This window comes from Labrus bergylta, chromosome 4, assembly GCF_963930695.1.
Source record: "Labrus bergylta chromosome 4, fLabBer1.1, whole genome shotgun sequence".
Lineage (NCBI taxonomy): Eukaryota > Metazoa > Chordata > Actinopteri > Labriformes > Labridae > Labrus > Labrus bergylta.
The window spans coordinates 12,806,420-12,826,602 of NC_089198.1; the positions used below are offsets into that span (position 1 = coordinate 12,806,420).

Genomic DNA, 20,183 nt, shown 5'->3' on the forward strand with positions numbered 1-20,183 from the left:
TTGTTTGGCAAAAGGTTTGCACATTCCAGAATCCAATTCCAGTCTTGCATTTTGTGTTGAGGGCATCCACCTTCCTGTCAGTAGCTTCCTTAAGGCTTTCACTACTGACTTTCATTATATTTTCTTTCAATAACTCTGGAGGCCCATTGTACACAGTAGTGTTTTTTTCCTTTGTTGCCGTTTCCATAACAATATTTTTTCTACGGGACTGGGTTGTTGGCCCTGTGCCCAACCCCCAACCTGGAGGACCAGTGGATTGCACTTTGTCAGACCTCTATCCTTCGACCTGACCGACTTGGGTGACCCTACCAGGAGCGTAAGCTCCTGTCGGTATAGCTCTTGGGGTCATTGAGGCACGCAAGCCCCCGGACCACAACAAGGTGACCCTCCTTCCACGAGGGTGGTGTTGAGTGGTCTTGATTTGAAATCCAGAGTTCGCCCAGTCTGAGACCGAGACAAGTCTGAGTTAAAATGCTTTGATTCTGAGACTGAGACCTTCCAAAAGTGGCCTGGAGAGCGATTTGGAGTACTACAACACTAATGTTGACTCTCCTAAACTGATTCAATGTTCATGTAGCTCTGTATACGAACAAGAAGTATGTAAGTCTATCAATACACTAATATTTTTGAAACACATTAAACTAACATCAATGATTAATATCAGTATTCTTCACTGGACTTATCCATAAACTATAAAAGTAAACATTCAAATGTGATTCACCTCACGGTGTCCTGGATTCTGTCTGTCTTCAGCAGCTGAGAGACAAAATACAACATCTGCTAAATTCATTCAACATTATGTTTGAGTCATTTTAAAGACCATTGAAGGAACTTGAATGAGTTTTCTATTGTGATAAAGAAAGATAAAAAACATACCTGTGTGAAATGTCCTGTATTTAACAACCAGACGGATGAAGACCATCACAAGCAAGAGTCAAAACACACAGGACGACACTCGCCAGAGTTGCTGCTCCATCACACTCTTCAACAAAGAAAGATCATTGTGTCAGAATACATTTTCCTTTTAGAGACTTTTAAAGGCTTTATATGTGATTTTTCACACTTAAATATAATAGAAATCAAGTATATCCTCTGAAAATAACTCTGAGTAATGACCGTCTACAGTGGGTGTAACACCTGAGTCCCACTGTCTGATGTTTTCCGACTTTTCCGAGTCATATTTTCTGTTTGTTGACAGACGGCTGACTCCTCCCCTCGCGAATATAAGTTGTTTAACTGAGGGACTAGAGAAAAGAAGAATAACATTCTGTACTCACTGCTTAACTGCGTTTCTAGATTACGCTTATGCAGTGTGAAGATACGAGCATAATAAAGATCGCTAGCATTAGCACACTAACCCACAATGCAGCGCGAGTTGTTTTGGTTTCATGCTGGTGCTCAAGGGCGACATCTGCTGGATCAAAAATGTCGCATATAAAGCCTTTAAAACCTGACAGGATCAAACTAAATTCTTTAAGCTTCTAAGCTATTTGAAGATATAAGAAGTCTATGGTTACTCGTATGGTTACTGTCCGTTCTGTCCACGTCTTCATCTGCCTCGTTGCTTCCTATTAAACATATTTAAAGAAGCTCAGGTCTTTAGTTGCTGTTCCATTAGACTCTTCTACAGAGACAGATCATTGCTTCAGACTCTGTTTTCCTTTTGGAGACTCCAAATTCAACTAGCTTTTTAACATGAAGGATTTAAAATGTCACAAGTCTGTTGAATAAAGAAAACTTTTGGAGAATATTACTTGTATAGTTGCTGTTATGAGCGTCACTGCTGCCTATTAGAGAAGGATTTCATCTTAACTGATTTACATCAAAATATAAAAGACAATTTGCTGACTTATGTTTCAAGATCATTTATCATTAAAATATACAGAAAATTAACAACGTGACAATGGAAACAGAGAGAAGGAAAAAACTTAAAATAATCTTACCTTTGATCTTTAGATGTATCGTAGTAAGAAATGGACGTCCATCTTTGTTAAATCCACAGTAATAAATTCCAGAGTCGTTTAATTCCACTGAACTGACTTTGAGAAACATGTGTTGGACCACATAATAAATTTAGGATCATTATATCCATCATGATATTTCACTTCACTGTGATAACTAGCAGAGACACACTGGATGTCGGTTCCTTTGACAACTTTCAGCCAATATTTTTTTTTTATTTGTCAATTTTATTTCATTAAAAAAACAAACAAACAATAAAGTCAAGAAAAACAAACAAAAAAAGAGCAGAAAGAAGATTAATCTTATAATATATGCCCCTCTTTTACAAAACATTAATTAAAACAAAACAGAACACTTAATTCAAAAACAATTTATATTAAATTGGCTGCAGGCAAACACAGCCACTGGCAGCCCCTCCTTACCAATTCATTATACACTGTACAAAGTATATCACAATACATTTCTGTTACAGCATCACGAAACAAAACAGTATCTCACTGACATATTTACTATATTCACTGACTCTAAGAGTCTCAGAACCATTTTTGACCACCCAAGAAATTTGGCATAATTCAGAGCAATTCTCTCCTATACAGATCATGTGCTTTTAAATCATACATTTGTTTTACCATATTCTCTGTACACATGCCTCAGCCAATCCTCTTTAAACAGTCTAGAGTTAATCCATAATGTAGCAGCAGTCAATCCTGCATCTCTCCTGTCTCCTCCATTAGCTTCCTGTCAAATTCTGAATTAATTAGATCCTGCTAATTACAAACAAAGCACTGCATGGTTTCCTCCCCAAATTACATTTCCGTTGGGGCCTAGTGGTTAGGTTGCACCCCATTTACAGAGGCAATAGACCTCCAAACTGGCGACGGCCCATGTACATATCCGGCCTGTGGCTTCTTTGCCACTTGTCATTCCCAACTCTCACTCTCCCCAGTGTTCTACTCTATCCATGTTCCTATCAATAAAGGTATAAAAAAGTTTCCAAACTCCTCATTTCCTACCCCGCCCCTCATCCACTCTGTGAATCGTCTTCTCTCTGCCTCTCAGCTATCCCACGCTCTAACTGCAAAACTAAAGGTGACTGTGCCTTTGCTGTATCAGCACCCTCTTGAATCGGCTCCAACAATCTGTCAAGTCTGCTGAATCTTTGGACTGTTTCAAGAAGCATCTAAAAATGTATCTGTACAGACAAGCCTTCATGTTGCTCTCTGTTTGATGATTGACTTCTTTATGTGGGCATTTCTGTTGAGTTTGAGGTCTTTGTGTATGCTGTCATCTATGTGCATGTGAAGCACCCAGTGTTTGAATAGTACTCGATTAATGAAGTTGAACTTACTTACATACATTAACCTGCAGTAAGCTTTGACACAGGAACCTTAAATAGGTAAATGCTACACTGATAACTTTTTGGCTGTGGTGTGTATGTGACTTCAGGTGTTCCCAGCCTCAAGCGGACACTCCACTTTGGCTTCATTTTTCAAGACCAGAGGTTGGCCCTTGGTGCTACATGGAACCAACACAAAAGGGTTGCCATTAAACATTATAGAGAAGTTTTCAGCTAAAGATGAAGATATTTTGGTGCCAAAAACAGAGCTATATAAATACTAATTTTATTAGGCTTGGGGTGGCTGTGGCTCAGTTGGTAGAGTCGTCATCTCCCAAACGGAAGGTTGGGGTTTCAATCCCCAGCTCATGCAGCAACATGTCCGATGTGTCCTTGGACAAGACACATTACCTAAAATTGCTCCAGCTGCTTCATCAGCAGTGCACAGTATGAGTGTGTATGAATGGGATTAGTTACTTCTGATGGTCCCTTTTACACAGCAACCTTTGCAATCAGTTTGGAAATGGGACGGAATGTGTAGGTGTGACCTGCGGTGTAAAAAGCGCTTTGAGTAGTCAGACTAGAAAAGCACTTTACAAGCTGAAGTCCATTTACCATTTACTTACATTCCTGAGGATAGAAATACAAACTAAAAACCTAATACTTTGGAATAATGAGTTTCCGAGTTGGAAAATGCACAATGAACACCTGCTGGAGTCGCATCAACAACTTGACTATGAAACTACACTCTACATTGAAGCAATAACTCCTTTAATCCATTAATTATTGACTCACTCTATGATGTTGTAAAATTATTACACCATTAGGGAAAAAACATTACTCCTATAGTCCCCTATAGAGTGAGTTTGACTTTTTTAGTGCTGTTCAAAATGCAAGATGTGTGGACAATTGATGGTTGCTGACCGAGTGCAACATCGTGCAATATACAGATTGAAAAAACAACAGCAATGACGTAATAAACGGCTCAGAGAAAATGACCTGACTATTGCCTTAAAGTCTTTTCATCAATGACCTCACTATGTAGTCCCCTTACATTGAACTCCTTATTAAGTGGGCAGGAAGTGGTGAATGAGTGAGTGACTTCAAACACATCTAACCGTCAAGAGCGCTTTGTGTTAAACAGATCCTCCCTGTGGGATTTAAACAGTGTTCAATCACAGTGAATGAATTGGCATCCCTTTAAGGCCATTAAGGGGGAAGTGTTCATTCTCTCTGTCACAACCAAGTAATCAATACTTCTCCAAAATTACCATTCAGACACAGAGGAGTCCCCTCAGTTATAGAAGCCACCTCCTGAATCAGTTAGACATCAATCTCCTCTGTTTGCAGCGCTCAGTGTTTTTAAAAAAAACTACATCAGGCCTCCAAGTCACGTCAGACCTCAGTAAACACACTGAAAAGAAAACGGGAAAGATCCTCTCAATGGGCCTGCTGAGCATGACTTGTATTTGGAGCTTTCACTAATCTTCAGACTTAATTAAGTCTCATCAGGACATCAGAGCCACGAACTGTGTGAGCGGATCACAGCGCAGACAGATGACAGAGATAAGTGCTCTCATTAGACACCAAGACGGCGTCGAAGAATACTGCCAGCTCCCCCGCAAGTGGAAACACTCCCCTCTGTCATTACAACCTGCAGCAGTGCATTCTGGGAGATGTCAGGAGGTCGAGAGGTAACGAAGGTAGGATTTATGGCTGCCAGCAAGATGACAGCCGAAAGGTCGGAGATGACTTTATCAGGGTCACGTGCCTGTCATGCAGCCATCATGATAATAACACAGCTGTAGGTGAATTATTCTTTTCCTTATATAAATAAAAAATGTTCTGAGCTTGTATGACCTCTTTCTGATCTTAAGTCTTTAGTGTATACCAGTCTATTCACTGATGAGGATGTCATGCAAAAATCATCACATCATCTTATACATTCTCACACAGAGAGCTGCTGAAGACAAGGGGATTGTAAATGATATATTAGAAACTTGTTTTGTGAAAGAACAACCACAACTGAATGCTGATTCATACTTCAAACAAAAACATCAGGCCTTAGGGTGACATATAGGGCTTTCACACTTGCAGAAAACCTGAAGTTTCTCCTGCCAGACCCTTAGCATTTTGTCCGCAGCAAGTTCGAGAGAGCCATTTATACAATCGCAGCAGGGAATATTATCTGGAGAATTCACCCCATAGCCAATAGGAAAGGGCGTGACGTTTATATGCTTGGACTGCAAAGTGCGACCATTACGATCTATGTGCACGCATTGTTTGATTTCGCTGAACTACACATAGCTTTGATATAATATTCTAATTATAGCATAATATAGCAGACTCTTTTTACTTCACGTCTTACCTCAGGAGACCCCCCGCCCCCCCCCCCTCCTTTCTGACAGGGATAGTCTCCTGCTGGTGCATATATGAACAGCCAGGTCAGGAGAATATTTGGAGCTGTCCTCCTGAAATGATCTAGATATTTTCAGTAGTGTATCTGTGAAAACGGCTATCATGAGTCAGGGACTTTGTGAAAACCCTTTTTTGAAGCAGGAACTTTTGGTTTGTGTTGATTTTTGGCGACCCCTGTGGACAAAGTGGTATTTCTTACCTTTTTGCTGATTTTGTCCCGGAAACTCTCCATGTTTAAGGAGAGTTTGTTTTACAAATGAAATAGCAATTTATTATTACAGGCAATTGTGTTGTTATTTGAGAATCTAATCAGTGGAGAAAAAAACAATTTTGACTGCATGCTGCTAATTGTCTTATACGACACCTTCCCTGTGGCAGAAGTTGGAAACATTTCAGTTGCTTTAACTAGTCTGTTTAGTTACATTCTATTAAAGACATATTCAAGTTACTGTCACACACACTGCACTTAATGTCTTTGAGAGCGGTTTGTGGTTTAGCATCTTCCTATAAGGACACTACAACAGAGGGGCTCGAGACACAGATCTTCAGAAAACCTGCCCTCCCCTCCCCTCAGCCACAGCCTCATGTAAACTGATAGCCTACATGTAAACATTTTATGAAAAATGACTTCTACCTCTTTTCTCTAATCTGACAGTTTTACAAACTTATCCATCGACTAAAGATGAAGCTAAAAGCCAGATGTAGCTACTTAGCTTAGCTCGGCTAAGAAAAGACCCAGGAAGCTGGTCTTCATCCCCTGAAGGAAACAATATACTCCTTTATGCTGACAAACAACAAAGACTCAAGGAAGTTACTGTGCCAACACAATAAGTAGTTAGTCACATAACCAATTTGAGATTCAATAAGTGGCAGTGAATAAATGTGTGAGCACATCAGGTGTTCTTGAATTGTCCTGCACCTACCTGACGTGCATATAACCACAACCTTTTTTTTTTACATAGCTGATTTATTACCAGACATTGATGTTAATACACTTTGTTTTTCTTTGTATTTTATCTCAATTATAATCTAGTTTTGTGGATCTAACACACGAGCTATAGTGTGTTGCAGCAGCCCCTCTCTGCAACATGATACGTCTTGTGTCTTTTCTTGTTTTGCTCCTGGACATGTGCGTAAAAAAAATGCTTCTTTTTTATTTGATTGATGATTTGCAAAAGATTTGCTTTTCCACACATTATGGAAAAGGGGAAAAAAAAGCATTTTCTGTCTAGATGCTGTAAATAGCTTCATCAGAATCGGACAAAGTAACAGCGATGTCAGACAAAAACAATAAACATGCAGTCAGTCTGCTGGTTAACACGCTGTTATTGTCAGGCTTTGGACTTTCTGTGTTTATTTTTTACTTTAGTTGTAGTCATTAAAAGTGTAGTGTTGTCTTGTGTTGTATGGTTTTTGTTGTTTCTTGCTTCTGGAGCAGAGGGCGAGGATCTGGTCTGAGGCTCCCTGCTGGCACAGCTGCAGCACATCTGGCTCAATTAGGATCATCAGCTCACTTGTGTTTCCTACAAGCTACCAGTTTGTCACAGCTTCACAGGTGGTACAACGGCTCAATCCTCTCCAGGTTGGGGGTTTTGTATGATCTTCAGTTCTTTTTTTTCGAGGCATCAGTTTAAAATTTTTACTTTTTAAATAATCAGTGCTGGTAGGCAGACAACATGAGCAGAGCCTGGATATTTCTTTCTGTCTAGGCTAAGTCTTTATGCTAAGCTAAGCTAGCCAACTGATGGCTTTAGCTTAACTTTGAAACAAAAGCGTATTTCACTACATGTTGAAGGATTGCTTTAAATACATTTTCATAATTTAAGTTTATGTTTATACAGTTTGGTTAGACAAGTCATGTGAAATGCTTCGGTGGAGAGGCTCGATTTTAAAAAGATATAGGCTATATTAGGTATAAAAGACATAAAGTATACAGCTGGAAAAATGGTGGATTGCTCCCTCAGGTTGGGGAGTGAGTCTTCTCCCCTGGTGAAGGAGTTTTAAGTAGCTTGTCTTGTTCATGAGTGAGGGTAAGACGGATTGGCTCATCATCAGCAGTAATGCGGCCGTTGTGCTGAACCGTTGTGGTGAAGAGAGAGCTGAGCCTGAAGGCAAAGCTCTCGATTTACCAGTTGATCTTTGTTCCAACCCTCACCTGTGGTCATGAGCTGTGGGTAGTGACCAAAAGTACAAGATGGAAACGAGCAGCATGAGGAGCTCAGACATTCAGGGATGAGATCGGAGTAGAGTTGCTACTCCTTTCACATTGAAAGGCGCTAGTTGCATTTGATTAGGATTCCTCCTGGACGTCTCCCTTAGGAGGTTTTCCAGCCACAGAGTTTGCTGGGGGGGATTATATGTCCCATCTGGCATGGGAACACCTCCCCCAGGGGGAGCTGGAAAACGTTGCTGGTAGGAGGGAAGTCTGCATTGCAACATGACCCAACCTGGGCAAGCGGAAGAGAACGGATGGATGGACACAAAATATAATAAAACAACATAAAATAACAAAATGAAGAAGTGGCGCTCTAATGAACCCGAAGTTCTACATGGGGTTTGAATAAAATAATGAATCATTTTCCATGGTCGCTGCAAAACAATCCAATTAGAAAATGTTTCATGGCAGCTCACCTGATTCAATCTTCTTAATAAACTTAAATCACTGTATTAAATCTCTCAGTATGAATAGCCTGCCAGCAAAAATCCAATTACTCATACCGAGCCAATTTGTCAAACATCACCCCCGACCACTACAACTACATGACACAACCTTTACACTGTGATATCAAACTATGCAGATTTTAATAATCAATGCATTCAAGCCCTGAACAAAACAAGGTTTGATAAACGCCAAGGAGGCCTCTTCACAAGGTCATTAAGCCAACATTGAGGAGCTTTACTGGGAGCTTTACTGGGAGGCAGGCTGTGCCCCTAAGTGTCACACGGCTTACTAATATGAATACGAGGTTATGCAGCTTTGTAATGAAACAGGCAAGCTCTAACTGTGCACATGATACAGTATGTGTCATTATTATCAGATGGTTTTTCCTATTGTAGTCTAACATGAATGTTTAAAAGCTCCGTCGGGAGTCATGTTTGCTCGGATAGTGTGTGTAAGTCAGCGTGAGTTCAGCAGACGTCCTTCACTTGCTGAAAAAAAACCCTGCTGTTAAGATTTGTGCATGTCCCACGTGAGAGCTGTAAACACGTCTCTTTAAGTTCAGTGACCTGGATTTGTACACAGTGATGTGCACTTTGATAGGAAGATAAAGACTAAATACACTGCTTGCTTTAGCTGTATTTCCTCTCTAATAGTTTGAATTAATGCTCTTTTTCTCCTCCTCCAGCTTCACTCTGTCAGAGCCGTGCGTCTCCTGGTGAATCTGGTATCCTTCAGTTTTTATGACACATAAAGCTTCCTGTTTATGATTCATTGTCATATCTCTAAGGAGCTCATACACTGTTGCCTGGAGCCTTTTTATACAATCATGGTACAGCTGGAAAAGAAAAAGGATGTGGTCATGATAAGCATCCAAACAAACACAAAGGCATGTGACTAACATACGACAGCCCACTGCTGCCGAACAGACCACTGTCACGTTAACATGTGACATTTTTGTTGTTATAAGATACCATCTCAGTATGATTATTTTCTCTGTAACATATTTTCATCTTAAAACCAGATATTTTCATTTTATCAAAGATTATTTACACAAGCTAGGGCTTGAAATTACAAAGAAATGTAATCACGATTAATCGCTACATTTCAATAGTTTACTGCGATGAATCACATTTTGAATCACATGTTTGAAATTCCACTATTTTCATATAAAAATAAGAATTGTTAGGCTTTTATTTTGTTAGGCTTTCATTTAGAATTTGTGTACTGTCATAAACTGAGAGTACATGACTTAATGTTTGAATTAAACCCTGCTTTTATTTTGGAATGAAGTGAGGACCTCCCGGTAGATCGAAGGTTACAACATTAACTTAACCACGGAAAAAAGAACCCGTTACTAGAGGTGGAGGGAAAAATCGATAGAGCATAGTATGGCGATAATCTGCATGGTGACATAATATTGATTCATGGCCGCCACATTGTTGGTCAGTCTGTGGGCTTGACTCCCCGTGTGTAGAAATACAAAGACTGAAGTGAGATGAATGGACTGAGAAGGTTTTCTGATTTGAAAAAACAGTTCTTGATTTAGTTTAAGTTTGTGGACATAATATGCAGTTAAAAGTAAAATAGCAATATCTTGAAATGCAACTCTCAGCATATCGCAAAATGTTTTAAATCGCAATAATATCTTATCCTGAATCGAGTATCGTGATGATATCGTATCGTTCGGCCTTTGGAGATTCCAACCCCTACTCGTTATGGATCAAAAACTGAAATCAAACAGCTCAAAGGGGCGGTCAAAAAGTGAAATGTTTGATGTCAAAGGTGGATATTAAACTAACTGAAGTGACAAAATAGCGTACGCTCAATCGCATATAAAAAATAATGATTAAATTGGATATTTGGGCCCTATAACAAGAAACCTTTATCTTCTAACAACATTTTCCTTGTTACAATATTGACATTAGTATTAGATATTTTCTCCTTATAACTAAATCATTTTCATTTCACAACTAGACTCTTTCTATTATAACAGGATATTTACACGTTTTAACAAGATCCTCTTCATGTCATTTTCAATAAATAAAAAGACATTATCACATTCGTTTGGATTTTTTATTTTTATAGTCTCATATTCATCCATTTCAATAAACAAGAAGACAATTTCTTCCAGATCTTTTGTGGCTATGACAAAATATTTCAATGCTACATATCATTTCATGTAACAAGATATCTTCATGTTGAATACAATGAATTTCAATGTTAATATTTAAATACAACATAATTATGTTACAACAAGATGTTTTTGTATAATGACACAGTATTACAAGAGTTATAACAATCATACAATTATTTATTAAATTATCAAACTCAAAACTATTGTTACATCTTCATTAAATATGAATGTTTTAGCTTTTTACAACATGATTTTTCACAAAAAGGTTTACAGTAAAACAAGATAAAAAGAACATTGTCATAAAAAGGAAATAAAATCATAGATTTGTAAGTCATAATAACTTAAAATGACCTTGTAATAAAGTGAAACATATTGTGTTTTTAATCAACTTTCATGAGTTAAAGCAATAGTGATCCATTGTATTTCCTTTACAGAATGACTCTGCCTAAATATCAAACGTTTTGTGACTCATGGATTTGAATTTTTCTAGTGTTTTTGTGATGTGGAATGTGACGGGTGCGTATTGTGGATATGAGATTTGTGTGTAGTTCTAACTCTACTGAGTCAAACTGTGTGTGAGAGGTTGGTGAGCGAGTGAGTGTGCAGAAGGCTGAGGGTGTGGCGAGCGAGGGGGAGGAGCAGGAGCGATACGCCAGCGCTGCACAGGTTTTTTACCGAAGTGCTTTTGAAAGAAAGCTGGCAGGAGAGCTCGGAGCTGACGAACTGCCGGACGTGACAACAGAAAGTAGAGTGGCGGATTCCAGCAGGGAGCCAGACATACTAACAAAATAGCCGACAGGGACGCCACCTCCCACAGTAAGGACACACTTGTCTCCTCAGTCTGCTCAGGAGAGGTGACGTTTAAATATGATGGAGACAATGTTGAAGACAACTTACGCCCTAATCTGCTGACAGGAGAAGCTACAGAGCTGACATAAGGTGACATGACATTAACAAACTCAAGCGCATAATACGGCAACCAGCTGAGCGCAAACACGAGCGTGGAAGCAATCAGCAGAGCGGTGGCTTTCTTGTTGCGTCTGTCGGCTGCTAGAGTTCTCCTGCAGCCGTGCAGCTGAGAGATGATGAGGCCGCAGTTGACGGCGATGCAGAGCAGAGGAGCCATGTAGTAAACCAGGAACGCAGGAACCAGGAAGTACAGCCACTCGTCTCGGCCCACCGCCCACGTGCAGCCCACATTGAAGTGGATGTAGGTGACCTTGGGTAATGCCATGGTTACTGAGACCAGCCAAATGACCACAACAGAGAAAAGCCTATCGGGAAGAGAGGGGCAGAGAGGGTCAAATGTGATGCATGAGGATCATGTCTGTACTTAAAGTATAGGTCAATATATACTGCAACAATACATAAAGCATGGTCTGATGGAAGGAACACTGACAATTTGATTTAATAGGATTAGCGTAATGGCAGCGTTGACCTTCTAGGCGGCAAAAGCTTCTCTGGATTTCATGTTGTGTGTGCTGAGATTGATTTTGGCATTTTTTTTATACGCATGCCGATGTCTGAATAGATAAGAGAATCACTAAAGCGACTGTCAGAGAAAGATGCTTATTGTGTTACAGTCACATTTCTGTGATTGGAGGGAAATAATGTTTGCATCAAAACTCACCTCAGCCAAGTGAAGAAACGTTTAAAATAATAATTCATTGATTTTTTGAGCCACAGCATGACAAGCTTCAACACAACATTGACATATTATTAGTTGATAAGGTTAGCCTGGTGCTTTTGAATAAACAGTTGCTTTCTCAAAAGACTTGAGCGCATGCCAAGCCAGCATGTGCACGTTGGGTTACACAAAGTCTTGCATGACTTATCAGCCTGCATGGACTCCACATGTACAGTGTTACAATCAGGAAATCAGATTAAGACATACTTACTGGTATTACTAATAACACTTCATGATTTATAAATAAGAGCAGTCCAAAAGGTGGAGATGTTAGAGGTTAACCTGAAGGCAATGGAGCGACCTTATCTAAGTGAAGTGATCTGACATAAAAACACTCAAAGCTTAACGTAACTATTACCGCTAAATAATGTTTCATTCAATTCAGTAACCTTATGAAGAGCCCATAATGTATGAATGCATTCCACTTAGGACCAATGCGGTACACGTTCACTGTGTAAATGATATGACTATTTGTACTCTTAACTTCTCTTCAATGCCCATGTGAGGTCCTCACTCTACCCCCATACCTCCCCTGTTTAAGCCAACCTGTTCTTTTTTCTGCTAAATGCCTGATAAGGTTGATCGTCGAGGTGCTAGCACGTTAGTCAGAGCTAAAACTAAATGCTAAACAGAACTGTTTGTTGTGACTCCAACATCTGCCAACAATAACACTGAGACAGAACCAGAAAAGTGACTGTGAAGTTACATAAAGTAAGACTACACCTTCTGTAACCCTTGACTCTTCTCTGTAGAGGTGTTTTTCGGACAGCAGGAACTTTTTCATAGTTCTAGTAACTTTTGGAACTCTCCCCCTTTTTATTTGGTGTTTTAGGACCAAACAGTTCTTGGGACTTTTAGATGAGGAACTATCCACTAGGGAGTTTCCTGAGAACGACACACCATGGGGACTTTTTGTCTGTCTGCATCCCCACCACCAGGAGCTAAAAAGGTTCCACTGGGAACTAAATAGTTAATAGTTCCTGCGGTAGGGAATAAATAAAAAAGGAGGAGGGTTCCAAAAGTTCCTATAGAACTATGAAAAAGTTCCTGCCGTCCAAAAAACGCCTATTGATTCCAGACTACAGGAACTATGAACTACTTTAGTTCCCAGAACCCCATTAAGAGGAACCTTTTTAATTCCTGCTTCAGGGTAGGTACCCTTTCAGCACTGGAGGGACATTATGTGCACAGTGATTGGTCCATACGGCAGTGTACGTTGATTGGTCGAACATTAGCAAATAACAGTTGGTAAAAGCTCTTAAAAATACTTTGAAAGAAAACATGGCAGTGCAAATGCAGACAGGAAAAAGACCCCACGGTGTGTAGTTCTAAGGGAACTTCCTAGTGTTCCTCTTCAAACAGTCCCCAGAACTTTCTTAGGAACTATTTCTTGGAGTGGATTGATACAAAATGTTGCACTGTCTGACTGTCCTATCTACATGGTCATTTGGATCAATTTGTTGTTACCCTTGTGGTTCTACTTACACTTGTGCACGGCTAAAACGAGGCCTCGTCCGTGGTGCAACTATGCGATACCTGAGCACCGACAAAGCGGCCAAGCTGAAGATCTCCACCCCGACCGTCACTGATGTCATGAACCCAAGGAAAACACAGGTCCCTCCACCCAGCTGCCAGTCCTGAAAACTGGCACTGAGGAGGACGCAGGGTAGGGTGAGCAGGGCGCCGAGGTCCGCCAGGCTGAGGTTCAGAAGCAGGACAGAGCTCGGCTTGGAGCGACTGCGTGGGTTTCTCACCAGCACCAACCACAGCAGGAGGTGACCACCGACACCCACCACGAGAGAGATCAGGCTGAACATGGGCAGCACCACTTTGAAGGAGATGGTGGTGTTGGTGGAGACGACGTTGAAGAGGAGGTTCACTATGGCAGGCATGGTGAGGACAAGGCCCTAATAGGAATGAAAATACAAGATGCAGTTAACAGTTGTGGAAATTCCATATAAATGAGAAGAAACAAACAGAAGACTGACAAACAGGGAGCTCCCCTTCCTGGTTTGATAACACTTACAAGTGAGTGCAGTCTGCCTTTAATTTATACATTGTCTCCAAACTTACACAAACACCTGAAGGTCATACAGCACTTTGTTTTGACACTTTACCTTCCTCGACTATTCATGAAACAATAAACCCTTTGATGCTGTCCTTATAGGAAACTAAGACAAGTGTCTATGAGACTAAAATAACATCTAAGAAGGCACAGCACATCTTGAACCTTGCTGCGTTGTTTTGTGATGGAGGATATTCCATTAATATCTTGTGCTCTCTAATCTCAGAGGTTCCTGGGAGTCATTGTTGTGGACCACCAGGTGTCATCAACCTGTTGCTTCAATATTTATAATTCATACCTATATTAACATTTTATAGTTGTTATTTGTAATATCAGTCACATAGGTCTAGCTATTATTATTAATGTCAGTTTCCACTAACACTGATTTGCACTGGCAGTGTCACAGCTTCAATGTCAGGGCGCTTCTCACCGGCGTTCACAGTTGCTAGGTTATGAAAATTGTCTCGCATCACTTTGCTTCCCATGTAGCCCGTCAATAGGAGGTTTTTTCTTTCCACTTTTACCAAATGGGGCCAACTGCTTGCTCATGGTGGATTAATGTTGGTCACACATGTTGTGGTCATGTAAATAACATTACAAAGATAACAGTCTTGCTATTTAGATAAAGCCATGTATCATTTATTGTGATTTGATACCTTATAAATTAAAACGAGGATTAATTGATTAATTTGTTGAAGAAAATCATTGGTATAGAAAGAGAGATTTAGAGAAAGCAGTTGATTATTTTGGACAAAGAAGGTTGAGGATGGTTCATTTGGACTGACAGAAAAACAAGCTGAGGCAGTCCTCTGATACAATATTGTGGTTGAAGAGGTAAGGGCCAGGCGAAGGGGATGAGCATGTTGAAGGTGATGTAGGTGTCAAGAGGAGGGAATGCGAGAAACAATCTGAAAAAACTATTAGAGATGAGATGAGGCAGGAGCAGAGAAGAGATGACAAACAAGTGAGCAAGAAATTAAAAAAAGGGTAAACAGAGGTGAAGAGGATTTTTATCCACATTTTTTGAAAGCGAGGTAGACGGAATCAGAAGACACACCACATGAATACAGTTTTGAATACTCATTTTATAATCAACCCTCTGCCATGTTTTATTCATATCTATAATATTTGCTCCTGCATGGGTCCTGAAATCACCTGTAATTTTGAGCTCACCAGGCTCTCCCCATGACTGACAATCATGATGATTTAGATGAGACAGTTTAGTCTCCCTCCCCCCGCCCCCCCTCCCCCCTTTTTCTCTCTCAGGAGACCTAACTAACTGTGGCATCAGCAAGTCGAGAGAATCACGACACAATGAAGACGACTCACCTCGGCGGGCAGACGAGTCACACAGACAGAGGAGGCTGGAGCCTGTTTGTTTCCCGGGGGATCAACAACGCACAGAGAGAAGCTGTGCAGAGGAAGAAGTGCAGTTTATACTGAAAGCAGACCCAGATTCACAATTCAACAAACCACAATATCTCCATAAGTCAACAAGCTATCTATTTGACCACAGCCTTGATGACATTGGAGAAGAATCCCTGAATAATTAATTTTACATCAATGTCTGAGCAAAATGTCCAACAATTTTTCCTTGATCCTTCAACCCCAAACACACAAACTATACACACATAAAGCCCTGCATTTCTGCCGCGTAATGAGTCTCTTCACAGATCGATTTCACTCCTCTGTGCTGATCCCAGCAGAACATCCCAAGCAAAACAAACCACCACACTTTGAAGAGGGATTAGAGATGAGGCTCTTTTTAAAAACCCTGTGAAATTTCTACGCACAAATGAAGCCATTTCAAATGTTTTGACTCACATACACTATGCAATATTTTACTTTTACCACATTTTGTTTACTATAAATAATACACACACACACACACACACACACACACACACACACACACACATACACGTCTATAATTATTATGAACATGCCCCTAACTGGCCCCAAATATCTGTCAAATAATGTGCTCTAATGTGCCTGTAATATGTAACACAGGCTCTGCCACTAGCTGGAGCTGTAGCCATGGTCTGGCTGTAGCTCCAGTTATTGGGCCTGCTCTCATTGCTCCACTGCCTGGATAGCATCTCATAGTGAGAATTGATTTGGCTCTATTTAGATCTGGATATTGGAGATACATTCTTATGTATGGTGTGTCAGGTCAAACTGGAGCAATGCATAACCACATTTAGTACAGGCATGCGGTAACCTGCAAAGATGAACAAGGGCTCGTGGTGCTGCTAACATTAGCCAAATCATTGTCGTCGTCCCCTGACCATTATCAGATGACTTGTGCTCAGTTTTGACTGTTTCCTGAGTGTTTCTTACCTTTGGACTGGTTGGCTAGTCTGAATTTAAATTTCTGTCTAACTGACTAGAAGATAAGTTGGCTCAAAACATCCCTACTTAGAATTACCTTTATGACTTAGCCATTAAAACATGTGTATGTTATTTGAGGGCTCTAAGATTTCTGTAGTGCGGAAATGAAATTAACTCGGAATATCGTGGAAAACCGAGTCAGTCACACAGGTTTTGTTATTTTATTTTAAGAAGTAGGCTATTTCAAATCTTTCAACAAGCATTCATGATGTGTGTACAAAAGTTTATTACTCTGTAGCATTTCATTTGGTGAAGATTGCTAAATATTTGTTTAGGACTCGAAACACAAAGTTTAGGACTTCGGACTTGAATTGATAATTGCCTGTCTTCATTCAGGACTTGACACCAAAGACTTGAGACTTACTTGTGACTTCTGACTACAGCTGTTAAAGTATAAAGCGGCATGAATAAAAAATAATTCAACTTTGATCATAGTCTAAATGAACCAACGGGGTACCCCGTGCACAGCCTACATACACGTTCAGGTTTTCACCTACGCTCACAAAGTTACAGTAAAGTCATTTTCAATGTGCCACAGACTATTGATTTATATTTCCTTGATCAAAATCTATTTTGTCTTTGACAAAGGATATTTTCAAATTTCATTACATTTTCATTTTTCTCTCTGCTCCATTGATGTTTTTTTTCCCCTGTAACTTGTGAAATTATCAATGTAATATGAAAATACCAGAGTGTGGTGGTGGGATGCATCATTACTCCCACTTCTGATCAGCTGTGTCTGTGATCAGCGTGTGAGGGACAGATGGACAACAAATGAACAAACGTTTGATCATTCCTTTATCCATCTGTCCCTTTCATGCAACATCTCACTCAGGCTAAACATGAGTGCCCACATTTCATCTTTGGAGGAGGGTGATATAAAAAAAATCCTAATATGCACTTAACACGCAGAGCAGAAAGGTCAGTGAGGCAGCTCAGTTAGTCATCACTAACTTTTAACAGTATGTGTTGAAGGCAGGTCCTAAATGAATGTGATTAAAGGAGAAATAACAAATTAGCACCCTGCCTTCAGCCATTAATCTTAATTTTACATGTTATAGTAGTGTCACAGAAGCTGATAGCACAGTTTTAAAGTAATTGCATTATTCTTGTCACTGTGTTTTATTATTACAACAGTAACTGAGAGAGCAGTGTAAAGCATTAGTGGTGAAAAAAATGCTCAACGATGTAACATGACAAACGAGCAGAGGCAGCCATGAGCTCAGAAGCGCAGAGACACGAAAATGAGCAACACAAGGCTGAACTAGTTATTTAATTTTAGACACATTGACCTCAGACTGAACTGATTTACGGATTTAGAAGCTGTGACTGGCTCTCTGCCCCCACAAGAAAGCATGGAGTTACAGTCATCTGTAGCTGTCAAATGAACCAACCAATGTTGTGGTTTCTGAGGACAGGAGAAGTCAGAAAGTTTGATTTATGGCAAATAATCTAGAGATGAAGATAGGTGACATGTTAAAGTAAAAAAATGTGCTTTAATTTGTTGAGAAACACATGTAAGCACATGCTTAAAGGGCATTGTGACTACATCACTGTTAAAATGTATATAAAGAATCATAATGGACTGTAGAAGAAATGGATGCAGCACCTTGATTTCAGAAGTGAAGCCAATGTGAATGTGCCTCAAACCTGCATTCTTTATGAGGGGCAGTAGGACACGACTTCATCAGTTGTGCAGAGCAGTCAGGCTGTATAGAAGTTTGTGACATAATGAACCAATCAGCAGGGGCATGTCCAAAGGGGTTGGCCAAGGGGTGGCACGGGCCCCCCTAGAAATCCTATTGGTCACCCCAGGTGCCACCCAAAAAGTCCTAAACTGGGATTATAACTATTTGCCCTGTAAGAGGTGGAAATAACCAAAAATAAAGAAAATAAAAAACATATCAGTTACAAATACAGTGCAGTGATGAGTGCAAAAACAGATAAAATACGATTACAAAAAGCGGGGCAGTAAAAATATAGTACAGAGAAACGTGGTTTGGTGTCAGGCCATCTGTAAGAAACTGCAACCCCTTGGAGAATAATGCACCAGCAGCCAATGATGATGATGTCATACTTCCTGCTGTTAGATGTATATTTTGGATAATTTAACACTTGAATGGACAACAACCATCACATAGATGTTGCCTAACCGAGTGGTGATTCATTCATTTAACAGACGACGAGCAGAAGGCAGGACATCGATGTGCACTAAGCGCACTTTGAAGCGGTTTATATGAGACAGCATCAATCTGTAAACAGAGACTGCAGTCTGCAGGGATGTTTAGAGATCTCACTTGTAAACTAAGTTACATTAGAACAGATGTGCAAATGATGTTTTGGTTTCTTGACCCTTCTTCTGTCAGTTCTCAAATGCCCCCTCACTCGTCTGTATACTCTCTCTCTAACCCTCTCACCCTTGTACATTGTCTAAAAGATATTAAAGAATGTGGCTGAATTTTATCCCAGCACCAAGTCTTATATGACAGGGACATTAAATAACTGGAGGACCTTCTACATAATAAACATTTACAAAAGTACAACATTCTTATCACTAGTTACATGGCAGACATTTAAAAAGTGTACTAGTGTAGCTCAAAGATGTGTAACACAATATTTAATCAGAAGGTCCCAAGAGAATCAACTGGAAATATAATTCAAAATAAAACTTATTTTATCATCACAGATTAACACAAAGTCAAACCTTGGAATAAAAACATATTTTTGTGGAGTGTCCCTCTGCCCAGCTGTGAACCAGAGGTAGAATTTAAAAGTACATACAGAGTGTGGAATACATTTAGAGCCACAGAGAGCTACAAAGAAGTTGGACGTGTGTGCCTCACTTACTATGAAGCGTAACCCGCTCAGGGGAAAAGTCCTCCGCTCACCATCAGCTGATGTGCTGCATAAAGAGGAGAAGAGAGGGCACACCTGCGGTCCTGCCTGCATCCCCTCCTCCTCTTTACATCCCATGCTCCACAAGCACACACCCACAGTGTGTCAGGATATTGAGCAGTCACAGGTGCAAACCCAGTGAGCTGTTAATATATAGATGAAATGATGAAAAATACCAGCATCACCTCTATAGACTGTAAAAGTCATTTGTAGGATGATCCCTGCATGCACAGAGTAGTAATGACCGCACTGATTGCATTAGGGATGAAATTTACAGTCCTGTTCAATAACAGCGTCCGACCTCACTGGTGCTTTTCACTACAGAGTCTGCCGCTGTGCTTACAGGCCACAAATGCTTTATATGCTCATTGACGCTTTGAGCTAAATTCAAGTATGAGCATGCTCACTTGAAAATACTAACATCAGCATCATAATGCTCTCATTTTACCCAATTCACATGACGTAAGCAAGCCAATATTTACCATAATCTAACCATCCCCAAGTATCTGTGTAAAGTCAAGTTAAACAGATGTGAGAACACAGCAGGTAATATTCATGAAACTTCTCTGTGAGCTAGCGAACCGTGGTGATGCTGTTTGCCGGACTGGTGTGCAACTGGTGACATCTTTGTGC

The 20,183-nt window shown here is 40.2% G+C and overlaps 1 protein-coding gene across 1 annotated transcript; it reads right to left on the minus strand.

Moving 5' to 3' along the window:
- Positions 1 to 10,445: 10,445 nt before the first annotated feature.
- Positions 10,446 to 19,618, minus strand: si:ch211-119o8.4 (somatostatin receptor type 5). The gene is made up of 4 exons (XM_029282166.2): positions 19,503 to 19,618; positions 15,594 to 15,675; positions 13,685 to 14,106; positions 10,446 to 11,786 (listed from the first exon to the last, which is right to left on the minus strand). The coding sequence occupies exons 3-4, from the start codon at positions 14,089 to 14,091 to the stop codon at positions 11,069 to 11,071; spliced, it is 1,125 nt and encodes a 374-aa protein (XP_029137999.2). The 5' UTR covers positions 14,092 to 14,106; positions 15,594 to 15,675; positions 19,503 to 19,618; the 3' UTR covers positions 10,446 to 11,068.
- Positions 19,619 to 20,183: the final 565 nt, after the last annotated feature.